This window comes from Heliangelus exortis, chromosome 29 (genome assembly GCF_036169615.1).
Source record: "Heliangelus exortis chromosome 29, bHelExo1.hap1, whole genome shotgun sequence".
Taxonomy (NCBI): domain Eukaryota; kingdom Metazoa; phylum Chordata; class Aves; order Apodiformes; family Trochilidae; genus Heliangelus; species Heliangelus exortis.
Genome location: NC_092450.1, coordinates 2,207,901 through 2,231,581, shown reverse-complemented (window position 1 = coordinate 2,231,581; position 23,681 = coordinate 2,207,901). Strand labels below are relative to the sequence as shown.

Genomic DNA, 23,681 nt, shown 5'->3' with positions numbered 1-23,681 from the left:
GCCCCCAAGTGGTCGGAAGCCCCGGGGTGTCTGGAAGTGGCCAGTAGCCCCCCGGGTGGTGGGTAGCCCCCAAGTGCTCGGTAGCCCCGAGTGTCTGGAGGTGGGCCTGTAGCCCCAGGCTGGCTAGAGGTGGCCGGTAGCACCCGGGTGGTCGGTAGCCCCCAAGTGGTCGGTAGCCCCGGCTATCTGGAGGTGGTCAGAGGCCCCCGGGTGGCTGGAGGTGGTCGGTAGCCCCCGGTGTCTGGAGGTGGTCAGTAGCCCCCGGCTGTGTCGGTAGCCCCCGGCTGGCTGGAGGTGGCCAGAAGCCCGTGAGTGTCTGGAGGTGGCCAGAAGCCCGTGAGTGTCTGGAGGTGGCCGGTAGCACCCGGCAGCTCGGTAGCCCCCAAGTGGTCGGTAGCTGCCGGGTGGCTGGAGGTGGCTCGAAGCCCCCGGGTGGTCGGTAGCCCCCGGGTGTCTGGAGGTGGCCGGTAGCCCACGACAGCCGGCTGGAGCGGGCCGGTCCCAGCCCGGTGCCCGGTCCCGGGCAGGCTCCCGGTACCGCGCAGGCAGCCGGGAAGGCGGGGGCGGCCCGGAGCGGCCATGGCGGGCGGGCTGAGCACAGCGCCAGCCCCGGCCCGGCCCGGCCGGTACCGTGAGAGCAGTAGTGGGGTGTCGGTACCGGTACCGGGCAGGCAGGGGTGGCCGGCAGTGTGGAGGGAGGCTGGGATGGCCCGTAATTTGCAGGCAGCTCGGGATGGCCGGTAATTTGCAGGCAGCTGCCCGGCCGGGATTGGCTGCGGGGAATGACGCCCAGCACAACAAAGGTGGAGTTGGAGAAATTGCATTAAAAAAAATTAAGAGAGAGAGAGAGAGAGAGAGAGGAGAAAAGGAGAGGGGAGCGGAGGGAGGGGAGGAAACTGCCCCCCCCCCGCCCGCCCCGCCGGGGAACCCCCCCGCCCCCCTCCCCTCCGCCGCCGTGTCCCGGGGCGGGCAGGGACCGCGGCCCCCGCCGTGGCGGAGGGGACCCACCGGGGCGGGAGGGCGGCTCGGTTCGGCTTTCCCCCCACCCCCCCTTTCTTTTTTTTTTTTTTTTTTTTTTTTTTATGCAAACGCCGGGCGAGGATTGTTGCACATGTAAGGAGATTTTTTTTTTTTTTTTCTCCCTTTCCCCCCCCCTTCCCTCCTCTCTCCTTCCTCCTCCTCCTCCTCTCTTTTTTTTTTTTTTTCTTTTTTTTTTTTTTTTTTTTTTTTCCCCCCTTCTCCCTCCTCTCGCCACAGTGTTGCAAAAGCAAAGAGCAATAAAAAACACGGCGAAAGCGCTGGGGAGAGCGGGGCGGCGGCGGCGGTCGGCGGTTGCCTCTCTCGGGGAGCGGCGGAGAGGCTGGCGGCGGACCCCGGCGCTCAGAGCCCGGCTGATTGGAAGAGAAAATCGCAGCGCCATGGAGGCGGGGGGAAAAAAAGCGCGATCGTCTCTGCGGGGACTGGAGCGCGTCCACGCCCGGGGCCAGCGCTGCAGAGCTGGCCGCCGTTCAACCACCGCTTCCCCGCCCCGGCCCCGCCGAGCGAACCCCGGCCCCGCCGCGGCCCCCAAAGCCCCGCAGGTACGTTCCTGCGGCCGGGGGTGGTGGTGGTAGTGTGTGTGTGGGGGAAAAAAAAAAAGAAAACCCAAAAAAACCCGGTTTTTTTTAGCCCGTACCCCGCCGCCCAGGGCTCGCCATTCGCCGCCGCTCCGCTCCGCTCCGCCGGCGGGGCTGGAGGAGGAGGAGGAGGCGCTTTGTTCCTCCCCGGGCTCCCGCCGCTCCCGCCGCGCACCGGGCTCGGTAAGGCGCTGCCGCCGCTCCGCCGGGGAACGGGGTAGGGAAGGGGGGGGGTTCGCACCCACCTTAAGGGTTTGTTTGGTTGCTTTTTTAATTTTTTTTTTTCAAGGAAAATATTTTTTAGCATTTTTTTTTTTTAATTTTTTTTTTTTTTTTTTTTAAATAACAAAAAGGGCCGGGTTGCGCGCAGGCCCCGCGGGCAGGAAGCCGTCGCCGCCGCCACCCGGGGCTCGCCCGCTCCGGCCTCGCTTCGCTCCGCGCCGGCGGGGGGGCACCGCGCTGGGGCTCGGGGCGGGGGGGAAGAGCGCGGGGCTCGGCGGCCTCGCTGTGCCCCCCACCCCACCCCCTCCTCTCTCTCTCTCTCTCTCGCTCCCTCCTTTCCCTTTTCCCTTCCCTCTCCTCCTCCTCGCTCGCTCCCTCCCTCCTTCCCGCTCGCCCTCCCTCCCTCCCCGGCTGCCGCAGCTGGATTTCGGGGGCAGGCTTCCAGCGCTGGGCGGTTGTTTTTCCCCAGCCCGGGTGAGTCCCGCGCCGCGGCGGGGAGCTCGGCGCCGGCTGCGTGCCCGGGCTCGTCCGCTTCCCTTCCCCCCCCCCCCGTCTTCGCCACCTCTCCACCACCCTTCCCTTCTCCGTGCTTTCCTCCTCTTTCTTACTCTCTTTTTAATATTTTTTTTTTTCCGCTTTATCCTTCTCCCACCCACCCCCCCTACCCCCCTCTCGCTTCTTTCTTCCTTTCTTCCCTCCGGACCGGGAGTGGGGCTCCAGCCCCCCGCTGGGTGGGTGGGTGTTTCTGGGCTCGAGGAGGGGTCGCGGAGAAGGAAAGGAGGAGGCGAGTGGGGGGGGGGGGGGGGGAAAGAAAGGAGGAGAGGAGGGGGCGGCGGTGGGGGGGAGAGAAGCGAGAGGGGGGGGATGGATTGGGTAGGAGCCGCTCCCCGGGGGTCGGTGCGGGGAGGTCGCGCTGCCCTCGCCCGGCTCGCTGCAGCTGCCCGGCCGCCCCCAGCCGGGCATCCCCGCCCCCCCTTCCCCCTCCTCCTCCTCCTCCTCCTTCTTCTTCTTCTTCCCCCAGCGGCTCCGGCGCGGGGCTGGGGCTGCGGCGGCTCGGCTAGAGCTCCCCCCCCCTCCCCCTTCTTCTTCTCCTCCTCCTCCTCCTTCCACCACCACCTCCTCCTCCTCCTTCTTCTCTCGCTCTCCTCCTCCTCCCCCTTGCAGCCCGGAGAGGTGGGTTTGTCTCGGCTTTATAACCGCGCCGGCTGCACGGGGTGGAGGGGAAGGAGCGGCGGGCGGAGGCGGGCGCAGCCCGGCCATTGTGTGCCGGCCGGTAACGATGGGGGGATGGCGGATGGGGGGGGGTGGAAAGGGAAAAGAAGCAGCTCAGCGCATCGCTCCGGGGGGACCGGGGGAGCGGAGAGGGGCCGGGGGAACGCGGAGCGCCCTCCGCTCCCCCGGCCCCCCCCCGAACTCGCCTCTATTGTCTTTGTATTATGGGAGGAGGAAAGGTTGGCGGAGGGGGGGGGGGGGGGAGGGAGCGATGGTGGTGGAGGGGGGGGAAGGAAAGCGCGGCTCGTTGGCGCCCGGGTGGGAACCGGGGGCGGGAGGGGGCCGGGGAGGCGCCGCCGGGGCCGCCCGCGCTCGGTCCCACCCGGTTCCTGCTGCCTGGCGGAGGAGGAGACTGGAGCTGGCCGGCGGCGCAGGGCATGTGCGGGCTCCCCGCCTCCGCCCGACGGCCCGGCCCCTTCCTCCCTTTCCTTCCTCCCCCCGCCTCCTCCTCCTCCCACCCCCCCACCCCCCCCCTCAGGGCGCGGGATCCGGTCCCGTCCGCCCCCCCCCCCCCTCCCACCCCCCCCTCGGGGGATCCCGCACAGTCCCCGTCCCCCCACCCCCCCGCGGGGATCCCTCTGCGCACGCCCCGCGATCGTTCCCCGCCCCGCCATGATCCCACGGATCCCCTCCCCCTGACACGATCCCGCCTTCCCCCGGTTCGTTTCGTGTGTGTGTGTGTGTGTGTGTGTGTGTGTTTCCCCCCCCCCTCTCCCGTCCTCCACCCTTCCTCCTCCTGCGGGGTGATCCCCGGGCCCCCACCCACGGGGGTTGGGCTGATCCCACCCCGGGGCGATCCCCTCATCCAACCCCCGAGGTGGGTCCGGATCCGCCCCCCGTGGGGGCTGATCCAGCCCTGGAGCGATCCCACATCCTCCACCTCCCCCCCCCGGGACTCATCTCGCTCCGTGGGGGGGATCCCCGATCCCACCCACCCCACCCTCGGGGATCCCACATCCTCCACCTCCCCCCCGGGACTCATCTCACTACACGGGGGGATCCCTGATCCCACCCACCCCACCCTCGGGGATCCCACATCCTCCACCTCCCCCCCGGGACTCATCTCACTACACGGGGGGATCCCTGATCCCACCCACCCCACCCTCGGGGGTCCCCCCTTGCACTCCCGGTGTCTGATCCAGCCCTGGAGCGATCCCACACCCATCCCCCCCATTGGGCTCATTGCCCCTTGGGGTGCTCCCTGATCCCCCCCCCTCCATTCCCAGAGGATGCCCCATCCCACCACCCCCCTTCAAGTGCTCATCCCACCCCGGAGGGATCCCCCATCCCCCCTCATGGGGTCTGATCCAGCCCTGGAGCGATCCCACATCCTCCACTCCCCCCCAGGATTCATCTCACTCCGTGGGGGGGATTCCTGATCCCACCCACCCTGGGGGGTCCCCCTTCCACTCCACGGCTGATCCGTGTCCACCCCGGGGGGCTTAGCCCACCCTGGGGGGGGATCCTCAATCCCCTTCTGGGTGCTGATCCAGTCTTTGAGGGGGGGGGAATATCCTGCTCCCTCCAGGGCTCATCCCACCCCGGGGCAATCCCTGATCTTCCTCCCTCTGATCCCCTTTCCCAGGGAGCTGATCCCATTCCCTATCCCCTCCCAGGGCCTGGTGAAGTCTGCTCCCCCCCCCTCAGGGGTTTTTCCCCAATTCCCTGGGGGCTGAGCCCCCCCCCCCCCCCCTGCCCTGGGGGCTGAGCCCCCCACCCTGGAGCTGTTCCCAAGCCCCCGGGGTTTGCACCCTCCTCCCCCAGACCCCCATTGGGATCCCTCCAAGGGCCCAGCTCTCCCCCAGGACAGGTATCCCCTCCCCAGGATTCCCCCAGTGATGCCTGGAGCCCCCCCCTGGGGGTCCCCCCCAGCCCTGGATTTTCCTTGGGACCCCTCCCCAAGCCTGAGGCCTCCTCCCTGCCCCCCCGCCCCCCTCAGGGCCTTTCCCTCCTCCCCCAGGCCCGGGCCCTGTCCCCTGGGCCCTGTCCCTTGTCCCCCGGGCCTTGTCCCCTCCTTAGCCCCACGGACCCCCCCACCCCACCATCTGGGGAAGGGATCCTTCCCCTAAATACCCCCTTAAATACCCCCCCACCTCGAGGGAGCCCCAAAAACCCCTCCCAGAGGGATCCCTGACCCCCCCCCCCTTCAGGCCTTTGGTCTTTCCCCAGAGCCCCCTCAGATCTTGGGTGCCCCCCCCCAAGGAACTGTCTGGATCTGTGCTGTCCCTTCCTTTGGGACACCCCTCTCCCCTTTTTTTTGTTCGGGGGGGGGTGACTTCCCCTTTGGAGACCCCTGGGAGCCCCTGGGGATCCCCTTCCTCCAGCTCTGTGGGTCCCCCTCCATCCCAGGGCCAATGCTTCCTCCATGGGATCTGTGGGGATCCCCCTGGATCCTGAAAACACCCCCCCCCCCCCCCAAACCCTTCCTTCTGGGATCTGTGGGGATCCCCCTAGGATCCAGCCCCCCCCTTAATCCTGCCCCCCTCTGAACCAAGGGGGGGGGTCCCCCTTACCCTTTTCCCCTGGGATCTGTGGGGATCCTTCTAAATCCTGCCTCCCCCCTGAATCCTGCACCCTCACCCTAACCCCCCCCCAAATGACGGGGGGGGTCCCCTGAACCCTTTCCCTCTGGGATCTGTGGGGATCCCCCTTGATCCTGCACCACCCCCCTCCCCCGAATGCAGGGGGGGTCCCCTGAACCCTTTCCCCATGGGATCTACAGGGATCCCTCCTCAGATCCTCACATCCCCCTTCCAGAGGCATCCCCACCCCCCCTTCCCCCTCCCAACTTTTCTCCTCCCTCCATGGGGGGGGACAACTCTTCCATCACCCCCCCAGCATCTTTGGGACCCCTGCACCCCCTTCTCCAACCCCCCCCCCCCCCCCCCAAACCTCTCATCTCTGGGTTGGGGATGGGGATGGGGGGGGGGTATCCTAGCACCTCATTTTTCCTGGGGAAGAGGAGGAGGGGAAGGTGGGGGCGGGGGGGGTGGGGAGGGAATGGTCTCCCCCTGCGTCCCCCCAGGGGTTTTTTTGGGGGGGTCTCTAGCAGGGGGGGGGTCTCCTTTGCTTGCAGAGCCACCTCGGGTAGTGCCAGGGAGCCGGCGGGGACCGTGCTGGGCACAGGCAGGAGGAGGATGAACGGAGAAGCCGAGTGCCCTGCAGACTTGGAAATGACAGCTCCCAAAAACCAAGGTGAGCCCCCCCCCCCCCCGACACCCCCCCTGAGGGAAAGGAAGGTGGGGGGAAGTGTCCTATGGGAATGCCACGGCCTGGCTGGGCTTTTAAAAAAATAATAATAATTATTAATACCAATTTGTCCCCTTCTGGCAGGGGGATGGAGGTGCTGCCATCCCCTCTGTGATGGGGGAGGGGGGTGTTTGACTTTCCTGAGGGTGGGGGGCACATGTATGTCCATGGGTACATGTGTACATGTATGTGCATGGTTACATGTATGTGTACACGTGTACACAGATACTTGTATGTGCATGGTTACATCCATGTGCATGGATACATGTGTGTACATGGATACACGTGTACATGGATACATCCATGTGCATGGTTACATCCATGTGCATGGATACATGTATGTGCATGGGTAATGTGCTCATATCCATGTATTTACATGGATACACACATTTACATGGATACAGGCATGTGCATGGTTACACATGTGCATGGGTACATGTGTGTGCATTGATCACTTATGTGCATGGAGACATGTGCTGATACATGTACATGATACATGTGTGCACATGGACACACACATGTGCACTGATACAGGTGTACATGGCTACACACATGTGCATGGACACACATGTACATGGATACATGCATGTACATGGATACAGATGCATGGATGCAGATGCAGCCCTAGTGAGGGATGGTGTCAGGGATGCTTTTTTTTTCTCTTTTTTCTTTTTTTTTTCTCTTTTTTCTTTTTTTTCTCTTTTTTTTCTCTTTTTTTCTCTTTTTTTTTCTCTTTTTTTTTTCTCTTTTTTTTTTCTCTTTTTCTTTTTTTCATTTTTTTGAGAGCTTTGGCATTTCAGCTGGCAGGGGGAGCAAAGAGGGGGGGGGGGGGGAGAGGCTGGCACAGAGAGGTGCTGCCTTCACCCTTCACATCTGGGCTGCATTAAAAGCTGAGCTGTTACCTTGGGCCTCCAGCTTTCAGCCCCTGGGATGACATCAGACATTCAGCTTTTATTGAAAAAAAGAAAAAAAGGGAAAAAAAAAGGGAAAAAAAAGAAAAAAAAAAAAGGAAAAAAAAAAAAAAGGGAAAAAAAAGGAAAAAATAAAAAAAGAGGAAAAAAAAGGGGAAGAAAAAAGGAAAAAAAAAAAAAGGAAAAAGAAAACAAACCCAAACCAAAAAAACCCAAACCAAAAGAGGGATTTTTTTGGGGAGGGCAGGCTCTGCTACCCCCACCACCCCAATCCTCCCTGTGTTTCCCCCTAAAACCCAGGGCAGCACAGTCCAACCACCCTCACTCTCCTTGTCCCTTTTTTTTTTTTTGGTTTTTTTTTTTTCCTCCTTTTCTGCAGTGGGGTTGTTGCCCCGAGCCAACCCGGGGCTGGAGCTCATGTCCTTCTCCAGGTCTTTAGATGGATTTAATTACACTGGGGCAGCTTTCCTAATATAGACCCAGCCAGGATTAATCAGTCCCAGGGCACAGCCTGGGACCCCAATCATCTTGGTGGGTGAATCCCAAGGTTTTCAGCCCCCCCCCCCAATTTGTGGAGGGTGGGGGGCTCGGTGTGGGGTTCCCCCCTCCTCTGCTGCCAGGGGGTTTGGGTGGTTTCCATGGTTTTTTCCAAATTCTTATAGGTTTGGGGTTGTTCTGGGGGGGTTATGCAGGGCCAAGGGTCTTCCAGGAGTTGCTGGAAGGGGGAAACTGAGGCAGGGGGCTCCTCCTCCTCCTCTTCTTCCTCCCTCTTGGTGGATTTTTGTGGCTGTGCTTTTTTTATTATTATTATTATTATTATTATTATTATTATTATTATTATTATTATTCTTTTTGTGGCTGTGTTTTTTGGTGATTTCTCCTGCCCCATTCTGCCTCTTTGGTCCTTGCCTCTTGGGGATGGGGTTTGGAAAGCAGAGAGGGAAAAACAGAAAGACAAAAATTGGGGCTCAGTGCCCTCCCCCATGTCTGATCCCCCCCCTCCCAAGGGAGCAGGGGGTTCCCATCTCTTTTTCTGCCCTCCCCCCCCCATGATGTTTCAGGCCTCTGAAGCCAGGAACATGGACTCCTTGCTTTAGGGGGATGCTCTTTCCATTCCCACCCCCCCAAAATTAATGGGGTCCATGAGGGAACTGCAGAGCCCCACCTGGATCTCAGCCCCTTCTCTGACAGACCCAGGAGGCAACGTGGGGTTTGGGAGGGGGGGACAGGTCCTGGCTGCTCTCCCCCCAGTCCCATGTGGCCAAACCCCCCCTCCTCACTGTGGTTTTTTGGGGGGTTTTGGCCTTCACTGGGGGGGTGCAGAGGGGATGATGTTGTGTGGATGGAGTTGGAGCAGAGGGAGAGCTGCACTTGGGTGTTTTGGGGACCTTTGTCTTCATTCCTGGAGATGTTCCCCACAAATCCCTGCCCAGCTGCCCTGTCCCCATCTCCCTGGGGTGCTCCCTGTCCCCAAGGCAGCTCTGAGCACCCCATTTCTTGCTGGGAAGGGGGTGACCTGGTCCTGTGCAAGGGGGGGACCTTTGGGTGCCTGTCCTGGGCTGGAGCAGACTGGGAGCTCTGGGGTTCTGCTCCTCCTTCTGGACCTCTTTTTCTGCTCCCAGCTTTTCCCCCAGGGACACCCAATTTTTGCAGAGCACCCCAGGCTCCTTTCCCCACCTGGTGTGGAAGCTCAGAGCAGACAGGAGGAATTCCCCTGGAATTCCTGGAGCTCAATATAAGGAGGAAGCAGCCCTGAAGTGGCTGCTGGATGGGGCATTCAGGGCTGGGGTATCCTGCCTGCTGCCCACCCCACAACCCTTCTGGTTGTGCCATGCTCCCTCTGGGCACACTTCTCCTGCCAGCTTGGGAGTTGTTGAGGGGGTTTGGACCATCAGCCCAGCACCACCAGAGACCCCTCTGTGAGATGGGCTCTGCTCCCCCTTCCCTTTGGGGTTTTGGAGCTTTGACCTTGGCAGAGGTCAACATGGAGCCAAGTCCAGGTGATGGCAAGGTGAAGGAAAAGCAGGGCTGGGTGGTGGGGATTTCCTGTTGCTCTGGACGTGGTTTTGGGGTTGTTTTTTTTTTTTATTTTGGGGTTGGTTTTGCTCTTTTCTTTTTTTTTTTTCCCCCACTTCCAAAACGAGTTTCTCTTTTTTCCTCCTGGAAAGAGCAGGCAGGGAAATAACCCCCTGCTGGCCCAGCCATCTCCTTATCTGATGGTGTCCCGGGCTGAGCAAGTCTCTCTGGTTTGCACCCAGTGGATTTTCTAGCTTGGCCCGGGTTGTTTTGGCCCTGGAGAAAGTTGCTGGAGGGTGATGGGAACAGCCCCATCCCCTTTGATCTTTAATCTGGAGAGGCAGCTCCTGGAGCTGACGTGGCCCCAGCTCCGCCGTCCCGGAGCTGCCTCCTGGGAGCTGTAGTCCTCGTGTCCTGCCCTGTCCTCGTGTCCTGCCCTGTCCCCACGTCCTGCCTGTCCCCTGGCTGCTGCTCAGCCTCTTTCTCTGCTGCTCAGACCGTTGGTCTCAGGGAGGACATGCTGACCCTGCTGGAGTGCATGAAGAACAACCTCCCCTCCAACGACGGGAGCAAGTTCAAAACCACCGAGTCCCACCTGGACTGGGAGAAAGTGGCATTCAAAGACTTCTCGGGGGAGATGTGCAAGATGAAGTGGATGGAGATCTCCAACGAGGTCAGCAGCAGCCCCACGGGGGGGTTCTTGGGGTGGCTCGGGGGTCTCTGAGCATCCTGGTGAGCTCCTTGACTTGCTTCCAGTTCGGCCTCCCCCAGTCCTTGGCTCTCGGTGTCAGTGCTGGGACACCTGAGGGGGGGGGCTGGGGGGGTTGTTGGGTGGTGGCATTCTGAAAATTTCTGGGTTTATGTCATGCTGAGCCTGGCTTAATGCCAAGGGGTGGTGGTGGGGGGTCTACCCCTGCCCCCACACTCAGCCTGCTCAAATTCCTGTCCCTTTGGTACCCCCAGGTGAGGAAGTTTCGGACCCTCACAGAGCTGATTATGGATGCTGAAGAACACGTGAAGAATCCTTACAAGGGCAAAAAACTCAAGGTATGGGGCAGGGATTGGGGTCAAGCCCTAAAGGGGGACCTCCCCCTTCCCTGCTACTGAGGGGGTGGCACCCCAGACCCGTGTGGCTTTGCCACCAGAGCCCCTGCAGGCACCTCACTGCCTGTAATCCCTGCCCAAGGCTCTGGAGGCCACGGGCTCTGGGTCCTGGCCAAGTCCAGGGTACATTTAATATGGTTGGGCTATTGCTGGCAGCCTGCAGCCACATTTAGCACCAGGGGGGGAGGCTGGGAAGCCACCTGGCCTGCTGGGGTGCTGCTTTTCAGCTGGGTGTCCCCAGGACAGCTGATCCTCTGCCACCAGGAGATGGGGTCCCATCCCTTCCTCCTGCCTCAGTTTCCCCTCTCGCAGCATAACCACCCCATGCTAACAGCTCTGAAAGGCTGGAGGCTGCTCCTGAGACTCCCAACCCTGGGATCTTATCATTCCTGAGGAAGGGAGCTCTTGTTCCCAGCATTTTTCCCCATCTTGCCTGCCAAGCTGGGGTGTTCCCATGTCAGGGAGCTGGATGGGGGGAGGGAGGTCTCCCCCAGGGGCCCGGGAGGGGGAGCTGGGACCTGGGAAGTTTTGGTTGTGCCCTCTGAGGTGTCACCAGCTCTGCACTCAGTGTCTGCTGCTCTCCTGTCTCCCCAGAAACACCCCGACTTCCCCAAGAAGCCCCTGACCCCCTATTTCCGCTTCTTCATGGAGAAACGGGCCAAATATGCCAAGCTGCACCCCGAGATGAGCAACCTGGATCTCACCAAGATCCTCTCCAAGAAATACAAGGAGCTTCCCGAGAAGAAAAAGGTACAAGGGGGGTGGAGTCAGCAACCCCCTTCTCACTTGTTTGCCAGGCTCTGCCTGCTCAGCTCTCCCAGTACAACCAGCAAAGCCCAGTCCCTGCCTGCTGAGGCTTTAATCCAGCTCTGGGCTGCTTGTTTAGTCCTGTCAGACCAGTAAGACTTCCTTCCCTTTTCCTGTCCTGGTTCCCAGGATCTCTGAGGTGGAGGCCAGCTGGGTCTTGGCCTTGGTCTGTCCCTTCCAGACCGACCTGGCTGGTGACCCTGCTGGTGGGCAGGGATAAATCCCACCCTTTTCCAAGTGGGGGATGGAGGAGCAGGATCTCCAGCCATGGGAGATGCTGGGAAGGGAGCAGCTCCAGCAGCCCTGGAGGTGGCCTTGGGCTTGGCCAGAACCTGGGCAGGTGTTTTGGGTGCCCCAGCTCTCAGGCTGGGAGGGATTTGCCACCAGGGCACAGAGTCCTGCTGTGCCCAGGGCTGTTTGGATGCAGGGAGTGTGGGGGGGGGGAGATCCTGCCTCTGGATCCCTGAGGATTCCCTCTGGATTCCCTGGGAATCTTCATCTGAGTGTTGCAGGATGAAGCTGATGGGCTGGAAAGTCCCTTTGGAGGGGGGGTGACAGGGGTGTAGCTGCCTGTTCCCAGGTGCTGACATCCCTCTCCACCTCCTTGGTGGGTTTTGTGTCCCCAGATGAAATACATCCAGGACTTCCAACGAGAGAAGCAGGAATTTGAGAGGAACTTGGCAAGGTTCAGGTGAGCAGGCAGCCCCCCCCTTGTTTCCTCAGGCCCCTGCAGGCAGACTCAGTATCCCCTCCTGCATGTAGCTCACAGAGAAGGCTTGAAGGCAAAGGGTGATGCAGGAAAAAAGAAAAAAAAAAATAAAAAAAGAGGAAAGAAAAGGTGTTTGAGAGCAGCCCTCCAGCTGGGAGACTCAGCCAGGGGGCCAGAGTGGTGGAGCTGCCATGCCCTGAGGGTTGGGGTCTGCTCTGTTAAAAGCTGAAGTGACCACCCCATTCCCCCCAGCCCTTCCCTTCAACCTGCTGGCTGTGATCCAGGTGGGTTCTGGCATTCCCCACGAGCTGGGGGCTGCAGCCCTGCCCTGGATGCCCCTTTTTGATGCTCCTTTAGAGAAGGGGCAGACTTGAATCTCCCTCCTGCTCTTTTTGGGGTTGTCTTCTCCCCACTCTCTGTGCTGGTGGAGGCTCAGCCCTGCAGTGACAGTCACCCCATAGCCAGGGGGTGTTTAGGGGGTGCTCTCCTTCCACCTGCCACCTCCATAACACTCTTCCCTCCCTCCTGGGTAAAGGGAAGATCACCCGGATCTCATCCAGAACGCCAAGAAATCCGACGTCCCCGAAAAACCCAAGACCCCCCAGCAGCTGTGGTACAACCACGAGAAGAAGATTTACCTGAAAGTGCGTCCAGATGTGAGTAGGGTGGGTGGGAGTGCGTGGGAGTGTGAGTGTTTTGGGGTCCTGCACCCCACAGCTGTGGGGGGAGAGGAGGGGGAAAGGAGAGAAGCATTTTAGGGGAGGGATGGAAGACACCTCTAGGAGCTCCTGGCAGTCTGGATGGAGGTAAGCGAGGGGCTCTCTGCACAGCTGGAAGAGGCTCAGGGGTACAGACCCCACTTTTTTTTTTTTGCCTGCAGTCAGAGGGGTGACCACAGCCTGAGGCAGGGCAGGAAAGATTTCCAGCACCCACCATGGCCATGCCCCCCACTCACACGCACCCCCTTCCCTGGCAGCCACCCCATGGCCCCGAGCTGGGTGCCACTGGGGCGAGAAGGCAAGCCAGATGATTTTTTTTTTTTTTCTTTTTTTAAATAGATTTTTTTTTTTTTTTTTTTTGTCCCTTCTTTTTTTTTTTTTTTTTCTTCACTTTTTTTTTTTTTTTTTTTTTTTTGGCTTTTTACCCCTCTGCCCTCACCTCTGGCTTTGGGTTTTCAGGCCACCACGAAGGAGGTGAAAGAGTCGCTGGGCAAGCAGTGGTCTCAACTCTCGGATAAAAAGAGGCTGAAATGGATTCATAAGGCCCTGGAACAACGGAAGGAGTACGAGGTAGGGAGCAGCCTCACCCCGTCCCCTCCACACTCCTTCCCTACCTCCACTCCGAGCCACTCTGCCTCCCAGCAGCTAGCCACTGGTGGCTACTCAGCCTCACCTGGTAGCCAGTCTGGGGGTTCAGGAGGTCCCTAGCGAGTCTGAGCCCTGCCTCCTCCAGCAAGGTTTTGGGGAAGGGAGAAACCACCCCGGGGAGATGGTTAGGGCAATGGTTGGCTTCTCTTTCCTCCTCCTCTTGGCCCCCCCAGCCTGGTGGGGATCCGAGCCCTTCTCCTGACTGCTTTCCATCTTATTTTTCCAGGAGATCATGAGGGATTACATCCAGAAGCACCCCGAGCTGAACATCAGTGAGGAGGGGATCACCCGCTCCACCCTCACCAAGGCTGAGCGACAGCTCAAGGACAAGTTTGATGGACGACCCACAAAGCCACCCCCGTGAGTCCTCCTCCAGATCTCAGGGATGGTTCCTCCTCTGAGCCATCACTTGAGGCTCAGGGAGACACTGGGTCTGGGTCCTGAGGGAACTGGAGGCTCTGGGACCGTGGGCACCACCCCCACCCTGTTGGGTTGTTGATGACCCCGTGGTCCTTACACCCTTCCCATTCAACGGGGAGAATCTGGGGGGAGGTTGGTGGTGATGCTGCCTGCTCCAGGGTACTTTTAGCTTCCCTAAAACACAGACACCTCTCTCTGGCACAGCTCTGCACTGCCAGAGGGCAGCTGGAGGTGGGGTGAGGGGTCTTGAGGGGACTTTTAGCAGCCAGCCGAGCTCCCCAGGTTGTCCCTAATGCTGGGTCCCTCCGTGGGTTGCAGGAATAGCTACTCCCTGTACTGTGCAGAGCTGATGGCCAACATGAAGGATGTGCCCAGCACTGAGAGGATGGTGCTGTGCAGCCAACAGTGGAAACTGCTGTCCCAGAAGGAAAAGGATGCCTACCACAAAAAGTGTGATCAGGTGAGGGGACAGACAGGGTGGGAGGGACAGGCAGGTGGGCACCAGTGCTGCTGGGAAGAAGGAGCTTGGGTGGGAGACTGGAGGGAGGAATCAGGCTGGAAATGAGCCCCTCAGCCTTCCTCAGTCCCTGTTCTTGGGGAGCTCCCCCTCAGGTCCTCAGCCACCTCCTGTGGTCCTCTTGTCTCCCCTGTTATGTGTGGTGGGAGCAGCAGATGGTGTGGGTGGAAGATGGAGTTGTTGAGGGGGCTGAGGCAGGAGCAGGGATTGGATGGGGTGGGGATCTCCATCATGGAATGGCTGAAGTTGGAAGGGACCCTGGAGATCATCTCCAGTGGCTGAAGTTGGAAAGGAGCCTGGAGATCATCTCCAGTGGCTGAAGTTGGAAAGGAGCCTGGAGATCATCTCCAGTGGCTGAAGTTGGAAAGGAGCCTGGAGATCATCTCCAGTGGCTGAAGTTGGAAAGGACCGTGGATTTCATCTCCAATGGCTGAAGTTGGAAAGGACCCTGGAGATCATCTCCAGTGGCTGAAGTTGGAAGGGACCTTGGAGATCATCTCCAGTGGCTGAAGTTGGAAAGGACCTTGGAGATCATCTCCAGTGGCTGAAGTTGGAAGGGACCTTGGAGATCATCTCCAGTGGCTGAAGTTGGAAAGGACCCTGGAGATCATCTCCAATGGGTGAAGTTGGAAGGGACCTTGGAGATCATCTCCAGTGGCTGAAGTTGGAAAGGACCCTGGAGATCATCTCCAGTGGCTGAAGTTGGAAGGGACCTTGGAGATCATCTCCAGTGGCTGAAGTTGGAAAGGACCCTGGATTTCATCTCCAATGGCTGAAGTTGGAAAGAACCCTGGAGATCATCTCCAGTGGCTGAAGTTGGAAAGGACCTTGGAGATCATCTCCAATGGGTGAAGTTGGAAAGGACCTTGGAGATCATCTCCAGTGGCTGAAGTTGGAAGGGATCTTGGAGATCATCTCCAGTGGCTGAAGTTGGGAAGGACCTTGGAGATCATCTCCAGTGGCTGAAGTTGGAAAGGACCCTGGAGATCATCTCCAGTGGCTGAAGTTGGAAGGGACCTTGGAGATCATCTCCAGTGGCTGAAGTTGGAAAGGACCCTGGATTTCATCTCCAATGGCTGAAGTTGGAAAGAACCCTGGAGATCATCTCCAGTGGCTGAAGTTGGAAAGGACCTTGGAGATCATCTCCAATGGGTGAAGTTGGAAAGGACCTTGGAGATCATCTCCAATGGGTGAAGTTGGAAGGGACCCTGGAGATCATCTCCAGTGGCTGAAGTTGGAAGGGACCTTGGAGATCATCTCCAAAGGCTGAAGTTGGAAGGGACCTTGGAGATCATCTCCAGTGGCTGAAGTTGGAAAGGACCCTGGAGATCATCTCCAGTGGCTGAAGTTGGAAGGGACCTTGGAGATCATCTCCAAAGGCTGAAGTTGGAAGGGACCTTGGAGATCATCTCCAGTGGCTGAAGTTGGAAAGGACCCTGGAGATCATCTCCAGTGGCTGAAGTTGGAAGGGAGCCTGGAGATCATCTCCAGTGGCTGAAGTTGGAAAGGACCTTGGAGATCATCTCCAGTGGCTGAAGTTGGAAGGGAGCCTGGAGATCATGTCCAACCCCCCTTCCATGGGCAGGGACACCTCTCACCCAGACAAGGATGAGGGTCTCATCCAACCTGGCCTTGAGCAGCTGCAGGGAGGGGGCAGCCACAGCTTCTCTGGGCAATCTGTTCCAGAGCCTCAGCACACTCAGACTGAAAACTTTTTCAGATCCACCCTAAAAATAACCCCAATGTCTCCATCTCCCTACAGAAAAAGAAAGACTACGAGATCGAGCTCTTCCGCTTCCTGGAGGTGAGTGACCTGGGGGTGTCTGGGCTGCTGGAGACCCCCCCACCATGGCCAGGGGCTGAGATGGCTCAAATGGGGGCTGCACTGATGTCACCCACCTCTGCTCCCCCCCAAAATGTGGCTGCTCCCAACCCTGGCTGCTCTGCAGAGATAGTCTGGTCCCTAATACCTGCCCAGTGTCTCCCAGTTGGGCACTGGGAGGTGGGCACAAGCCCCCCCGGGCTGGGAAGGGAAGTGGGGGGGTTGCCACAGGGAGTCTCTGGCTTCCTCCCCTGGACTGGGATGTGTCCCCTCCCTGGGAGGATGTGAAATGGCCCGTGGCTGTGGGAACAGGGGGGTGGGAAACCCAGGGGTGCCCCCAGATCTGGGCACAGCCCCCACTGGGGACACAGAGCCAGGGAAGGGACAGCTGGGGACAGGGACACTGCCTGGGGACACCCCCCCAGGCTGCACAGCCAGGTTGGTGATGCCTTGGTGGCTTTAGGGTCAGGACAACCGAGTGTCTCTAGTTCCCCAGGGTCCCCTGATGGCACCAAAGCCTTTTGTGAGCCTGGGGGTCCCTCTGAGCTTGTCTCTCCTCCTGTGCCACCCAGAGCCTGCCCGAGGAGGAGCAGCAACGGGTGCTGGGAGAGGAGAAGATGCTAGGCAGCAACAGGAAAGGGGCGACGAGTCCAGCATCCAAAAAATCCTCACCAGAGACTGGCAAGGTGAGAGCAGCACCCAGAGGGAGGTGGCAGAGCCGTGCCACGGGCTTGGTGACACTCGGGGCGCTTCCAGGGCTTTGCTCCTTGGTTTTTTCACCACTTTTTTCCTGGATTTGGAGGCTACCGGTGCGAGGTGGTCCCTCTGGGGCTTCTCCTCACCCCCAGCCCTGTGTCCCTCCCCAGGCCAGCTCGGAGAAGCCCAAACGACCCATTTCTGCCATGTTCATCTTCTCGGAGGAGAAGCGGAAGCAGCTGCAGGAGGAGCGGCCGGAGCTGTCGGAGAGCGAGCTGACCCGGCTGCTGGCCCGCATGTGGAATGACCTCTCTGAGAAGAAGAAGGTTGGCACCATCCTCCATTTTGCTCCTTCAAGGCTTGCAGCCACCCGATCCAGTGGGAGATATCCCTGCCTGTGGAAAGGGGTTGGAACTAAATGAGCTTTAAGGTCCCTTTCACCACAAACAGTCCCCGTGAGCCTGTGATCCCTGTCTCTGGGCACCTCTGGCACTCTGGGGGACACTGCCTGTCCTTGTCCTGCTGCCAGGGGCTTCCTTACCCCTGGGAATGGCGGTGGGAGGAGGGGACACTGTCCCCAGGAGCATCACAGCTCCAGCAAGCCATCACCCAGCTCCTGGTGGCAGCACCCATGGGTCCCTCTCATGACCTGGTGGCTCAAAACCCAAGAGCTTCAGAAGCCTTAGAGGGTCCTTGAGCCTCAGTTGGAAGGTTTGGTGGTTTTCCTGGCGGGGAAAACTTGAGGGTTGGACTTGAGGATCTCCTTTCCAACCTGGATAATTCCATGATCCTACAGGAGGGGACACAATCCTGAGGTGTGGCTGTGCCGGGGTGGTGCCAGCACCACCATGGGGACAACCCAGGGGGAAGCTGCAGCATCTCAGGGTTGGGGGACAAAAGCTTTGGGGCTGGTGGCCTTGGGGGGGGCTGTGCTGCCCCTTCATACCCCCCCCCCGTGCCCCTCACCCCTCCTCAGGCCAAGTACAAAGCACGGGAGGCGGCGATGAAGGCGCAGTCGGAGAAGAAGCACGGATCAGATAAAGAGGAACGTGGGAAGCTGCCCGAATCCCCCAAAACAGCTGAGGAGATCTGGCAGCAGAGTGTCATCGGGGACTACCTGGCTCGTTTCAAGGTGAGGAGTGGGCTGGGAAAGGAGCTGGAAGTGGGATCAGCAGCCCCACAGCAGGAGTTGCCTTCCACCTTCTCCGCTGCTTTCCTGCTGGAGATAAAGGGGAGGGGGGGGGTGGACTCAAAGCCAAAGGGAAGGGGTGGCCCTTGGTGGAGGTGACACCCCAGCACCTTGGGGACATCTGACGGGGATGTGTGCTGCAGAACGACCGAGGGAAAGCTCTGAAGGCCATGGAGGCCACTTGGAACAACATGGAGAAGAAGGAGAAGCTGATGTGGATCAAGAAAGCGGCGGAGGATCAGAAGCGATACGAGGTGGGTGCCGCCCCTTCCCACCCCGTGTCCCCTCCCCTTGCTACTGTCCCTGTGTCCCCTGACCCTTCCTCTGCTTCCTCAGAGGGAGCTGAGCGAGATGCGGGCCCCTCCGTGCTCCACCAACTCTGCCAAGAAAATGAAATTCCAGGGAGAACCCAAGAAACCCCCCATGTGAGTCCCTGGGATGCAAACACTCGGGTGCGGTGGGGTTGGGGTGGGTGTTGGGGTGTCGGAGAGAGCCTGGGGTGGGGGGTGGGATGGGTTGTGGAGCCCTCAGCTCCCCCTTTCCCCTTTTGATCTGGTCCCTCCCCTGGCAGGAACGGGTACCAGAAGTTCTCCCAGGAGCTGCTGTCCAACGGGGAGCTGAACCACCTCCCTCTGAAGGAGAGGATGGTGGAGATCGGGAGCCGCTGGCAGCGCATCTCCCAGGGCCAGAAGGACCACTACAAAAAACTGGCAGAGGAGCAGCAGAAACAGTACAAGGTGCACCTTGACATCTGGCTCAAGGTGAGCACCCCCCACCCCTGCTCACACCCCTCTGCTCACACCCACCCCCTGCTCACATCCCCCTGCTCACACCCACCCCTCTGCTCACATCCCTCTGCTCACACCCCTCTGCTTACACCCCCCCTGCTCACACCCACCCCCTGCTCACACCCACCCCCTGCTCACACCCATCCTGCTCACACCCCTCTGCTCACACCCCTCTGCTCACACCCCCTCCTGCTCACACCCATCCTGCTCACACCCATCCTGCTCACACCCATCCTGCTCACACCCCTCTGCTCACACCCCTCTGCTCACACCCCTCTCCTGCTCACACCCTCTCCTCTCACACCCCCCCTGCTCACACCCCTCTCCTGCTCACACCCCTCTCCTGCTCACACCCCTCTCCTGCTCACACCCCCCCTGCTCACACCCCCCCTGCTCACACTCCCTCCCCTTCTCCCCCCCCTTCCTGCTCCAGGCTGAGCTCTGCCCTCAACCTTCCTCAGGGAGCCACTTCCTCCAGATCCCTTTTTTTTGGGGGTTTTTTTTCGGTGTTTTTCTAAGCTAAACAGCCTTAAAAAAAATACACATGAAGCTTGGGGGGGGGGGGGGGGGGCTTGTTCTTGAGTCCTTCCCTGCTCCTTGCCTCCCCCTGACATCTCCTGTGTGTGTCCCCCCCCTCCCCAGAGCCTCTCACCCCAGGAGCGAGCTGCCTACAAGGAACACACTTCCAACGTGAGTATCCATGGAAAAGGGGAACCAGGAGGGGGGAGGAGGGGGTTTGGGGCCACCTCTGGGGAAGTTGGGCTGGGGGGGTTGGGTGAGAAATGCTCCTCAGAGGGGTTTGTGTTGTGTGTGTGTCCCCCCCCCACAATGATTGGGGTTGGAAGGGGCTGAGCTGGTGCCCAGCAGCTCTGAACTGGTTTTTGGGGTTTTTTTTCCCTCCTTACAGAAACGTAAGAGCATAGGGAAGATCCGAGGCCCCAATCCTAAGATGAAGCCAACGATGCAGTCCAAGTCGGTGAGTTCCTTGGGGACAGGAGTGTCCCCACCTCGGGGACACCCAGGGGGACACCCCCAGACCCCTGGTGCTTTCTGCCACCTCTGCCCCTTCCTCACGATGCTTGAACCGACCCCCCCCGTCCCCCTCCATCCAAATCTCTCCTCAAAACCCGATGATTTTGCCCCCTCTCAACCCCTCCCCCTCGTGCTCTGGGGGCTTTTTTGGGGCTGTTTGTAAGAAAAATGGGGAAAGCCACACCCCCACCCCCAAAAAACCCCCCCCTTTTCCAGGCAAAGTGTGGGGTAGGAGTCAGCTGGTCCCTTGGGGTGGCTGGAGGGAACCCAAAGGCCATGGAGGGAACCCAAAGGCCATGGTGGTCTCCAACCCCCCCCCTCTCACCCCCCCAGGAGTCAGAGACGACGATGAGGAGGAAGAGGAGGAGGAGGACGATGATGAAGATGAGGATAATGATGACAATGGGGACTCTTCAGAGGAGGGGGGGGACTCCTCAGAGTCAGCAGTGAGGAGGAGAGCGAGGATGGGGATGAGGTGAGGGGGGGACCCCCTGCCCCTCAGAGCATCACTGGGGGGGGGACACATGGAGGGAATTGGAATCCCCCTATTCCTGGGGGCAGCAGTGATGGGGGGGGGTACAGTTATGGGGGGTGAGCAGTGATGTGGGGTGCAATTATGGGGGGGGGGAGCATCCATGGGGTTGCAGTGATGGGGGGGGGAGCAGTTATGGGGAGTCTTTAGTTATGGGGGGGGGGGGAGCAGTGATTTGGGGTGCAATTATGGGGGGGGAACATCCATGGGGGTTGCAGTTATGGGGGGGGAGCAGTTATGGGGGAGACTTTAGTTATGGGGGGGGAGCAGTTATGGGGGGGTGGGCAGTGATGGGGGGAGCAGTGATGGGGGGGCTTTAGTTATGGGGGGGGTGCAGTGATTGGGGGGGAGCAGCCATGGGGGGAGCAGTTATGGGGGGCCTTTAGTTATGGGGGGGGGAAGAATGGGGGGGTGGACAGTTACAGGGGGTGCAGTGATGGGGGGGAGCAGTTACGGGGGGGCTTTATAGGGGGGGGAGCAGTGATGGGGGGGCTTTAGTTATGGGGGGGCTTTAGTTATGGGGGGAGCAGTGATGGAGCAGTGATGGGGGGAGCTTTAGTTATGGGGGGAGCAGTGATGGGGGGAGCAGTGATGGGGGGGGAGCAGTTATGGGGGGCTTTAGTTATGGGGGAGGGAGCAGTGATGGGGGGGTGCAGCTATAGGGGGGAGCAGTGATGGGGGGGGAGCAGTGATGGGGGTAGGTGCAGTTATGGGGGGGGGGAGCAGCCATGGGGGGCCCTTTTTCTTCTTCCCATCCCCTCATTTTAGAAAGGGGGGAAACTGAGGCACGGGGCAGCTTGGGGGGGGCCTGACCTTGGGTGGTAGAGTTGAGGTGAGGGTAGGACTGGCCCCCCCACACCCCCCCATCCCCAAACTGAGCCCTTTGCAAACTCACCCCACATCCCCCTCCCTTTTGGGGGGGGGGGGGGGGGGGCAGCACAGCAGTTCTGGGGTGTGGGGAGATGTAGGAGTGGGGAGCCAAGGTTTGCTGCTGACCCCCCCCCCCCGTTTCAATTTTTATTTCCCCCCCCCAGAACGACGAGGATGATGAGGATGAGGATGATGAGGATGAAGATGACAACGACTCAGAGGGCAGCAGCTCCTCCTCCTCCTCCTCGGAGACTCCTCTGACTCCGACTCCAACTGAGCCCCCCCCCACCTCAGTAACTCCCTTGGCATTTCTCCGGTTTTGGCCCCAAATTTACAGCCCCCCCCCCCTTCTCCTCCTCCCCCCCCCCAATTTAAAATTTTTCCTCATCATCCTCCTCAACACCCCCCCCAAAAATAGAGCTGCAGCCCCCAACCCGGGGAGCAAGGGCTGGGGGGACCCCTCTGCTGTGCTCACACCATGGAGTGGGGGGGGGGGGGGGGAGATGGGGGCTGCTCCCCCCCTGGGTTGGGGGGAGTAAAAGGGGGGGGGAAAAGGGGGTGCACCCCCCCCCTAAATCCCTGCCACCCCCTTTATGAAGGGGAGGGAAATTTTTCTGCTTGTTTTTGGTTTTTTTTTGTTGAAGATTTCATTATTTTGGGGAGGGGTGTGTGTCCCCCCCCCCTTTTTTTTTTCCTCCAGCTTTGGACTTTGTAGAAAAGAAAAACAAAAAAACCCAACAAAAATAACACACACACACCCCCCCCCCTTTTTTTTTTTTTTTTTAATTAAAAACAAACCCACAAAAGGATTAAAAAACCAAAACCAAACAACCCCCCCCCTCCTCACGGACCCCCCCCCAATCCCACCCCAGGCTGGGGGTGTGGAGCATGAGCCGAGTTGCTCAGGACTCAGCTGTTGGACAGTGTTTAATCCCCCCCCCCTTTAACTCCATTTTTCTCTGCACACCCCCCCCCCTCCCTTGGCGTTTGGGGGGGGTGATCTCTGTGTGTCTGTCCCCCCCCCCCAAAAAAAAACCCCAACAAAACCCTTTGTACAGTCTGGAAGCTGCAGCAGGAGCCCCCCAGGACCCACCCACGGCACTTGGGACCCCCACCCATGGATGGGACACCCCAATTTTTTTTTTTTTTGGGGGGGGGGAGTGTTTGGTGCAAGGGGGGGGTGTGGATATTTTGGGGGGGGGGGGGTGAGTGTGTGTGTGTGAGTGTGTGTGTGTTGGGGGGTATGTTTGGGGGTGTCCCCCCCCCCCCTCCTCCAACCCCACCTTGGGGTCCTGGCTGCTCAGTGTGACCAAGGGGGGGGGTTTTGGGGAGGGGGGGGGGCACAGGGGTGGGGGGGGGGGGGGACCACCCCTCGATGTTGTCAGTGGTTGTTGTGCTGTTGTATTTTATTTGATTCTTTTGTTGTTCTTTTTTTTTTTTTGGTTTTTTGAGGTTTTTTTTTCCTTTTTATAAAAAAAGAAAGATTTGACTTTTTTTTTTTTTTTTTTTTTTCCTCCCCCCCCCTCCCCCCCCCGTTATTTCCTCCCCCCCCCTCCCCAATTTTCCCCTCTCTGGTGAAGCTGCTCCTCTCCCTTCACCCCAACCCCCTCAGGGGGGGGGGGTACCAGCACTCCCCTCACCCCATTTACCCCCAATTTGCCCCCCCCTCGGGGCAGGGGGGGGTTTGCCCGACCCCCCCCCCCCCCAGCCATGTTGTAAATATTGGTGCAGTTTGGGTTTATTTGGGGGGGGGGGGGGCTCATTGCAAACCCCCCCCCCCCTCTTTCCCCTGGGAGGGAGATGGGGCCATGGGGACCGGGGTGGGTGCATGGGGGGGGGGGCACAACCTATCTGGACCCCCCCCCAATTTTTTTTTTAAGCAAACACAAGCACCAGCAATCCCACGGCACCTCCCTGCAGGGTTCCTGTCCCCCCCCCCCCCAAAAAAAAAAAAAAACCCCAAAACCCTCCTGGTGCAATTGGGTCACCTCCCCCAAACCCCTTTTTTTTTTTTTAGGGGGGGGGGGGCACAAGGTTTGTCCCTCTTGGTGTGTCCCCCCCCCCTTCCATCCTGTCCCTGGAGAGGAGCTGGGTTGGGGGACAGGATTTTTGGGGGGGGGGGGTCCCAGGGTGCCCTCCCCTCCACCAGGCTGGGGGGGGGGGCTTTTTTTGGGCTTAATTTGACCATTTTCACCAAATTTCAGTGAGGGGGGGGAGGGGGTTTATCCTGGCTGTGAGTGAGTGCCCCCCCCCTCCCTGGTTTCAGCACCCCCCCCCAAAAAAAAAAAAAAAAAAAAAAACCCACACCCAGGGACCTCCCCATGCTGAGGGGGGCTCAAAATTGGGCTGAAAAAAACCCATTTGGGACAAAGCAAGGGGTGGGGGAACCTGGGTGCCCCCGCACGGACAATCCCCCCGTGTCCCCCCCCCGCGGGACCGGGACCTTGAAGAGAACGAGTCTGGTGTGTGCCCCCCCCCCCCCCCCCCCACAAAGGGTCCCTTTGTGTCCTCCCCCTCCCCCTCCGGCTCCTTTTGGGATTTT

General features: G+C 59.7%; 1 protein-coding gene across 1 annotated transcript; it reads left to right on the top strand.

Moving 5' to 3' along the window:
* The first annotated feature begins 1,257 nt into the window (after positions 1–1,257).
* LOC139788391 (nucleolar transcription factor 1-like) lies at positions 1,258–22,628 on the top strand. Its single transcript, XM_071728311.1, is given in 25 exon segments — positions 1,258–1,580; positions 1,669–1,799; positions 6,187–6,305; positions 9,783–9,796; positions 9,798–9,959; positions 10,250–10,333; positions 10,985–11,140; positions 11,824–11,888; positions 12,442–12,562; positions 13,085–13,195; positions 13,500–13,633; positions 14,012–14,153; positions 15,973–16,014; positions 16,605–16,718; positions 16,899–17,054; positions 17,705–17,860; positions 18,061–18,171; positions 18,254–18,342; positions 18,489–18,678; positions 19,348–19,395; positions 19,613–19,685; positions 20,074–20,175; positions 20,178–20,212; positions 21,304–21,382; positions 21,385–22,628. Coding segments are annotated over 25 exon segments (2,628 nt in total). The 5' UTR covers positions 1,258–1,418; the 3' UTR covers positions 21,417–22,628.
* The last annotated feature ends 1,053 nt before the right edge of the window (positions 22,629–23,681 follow it).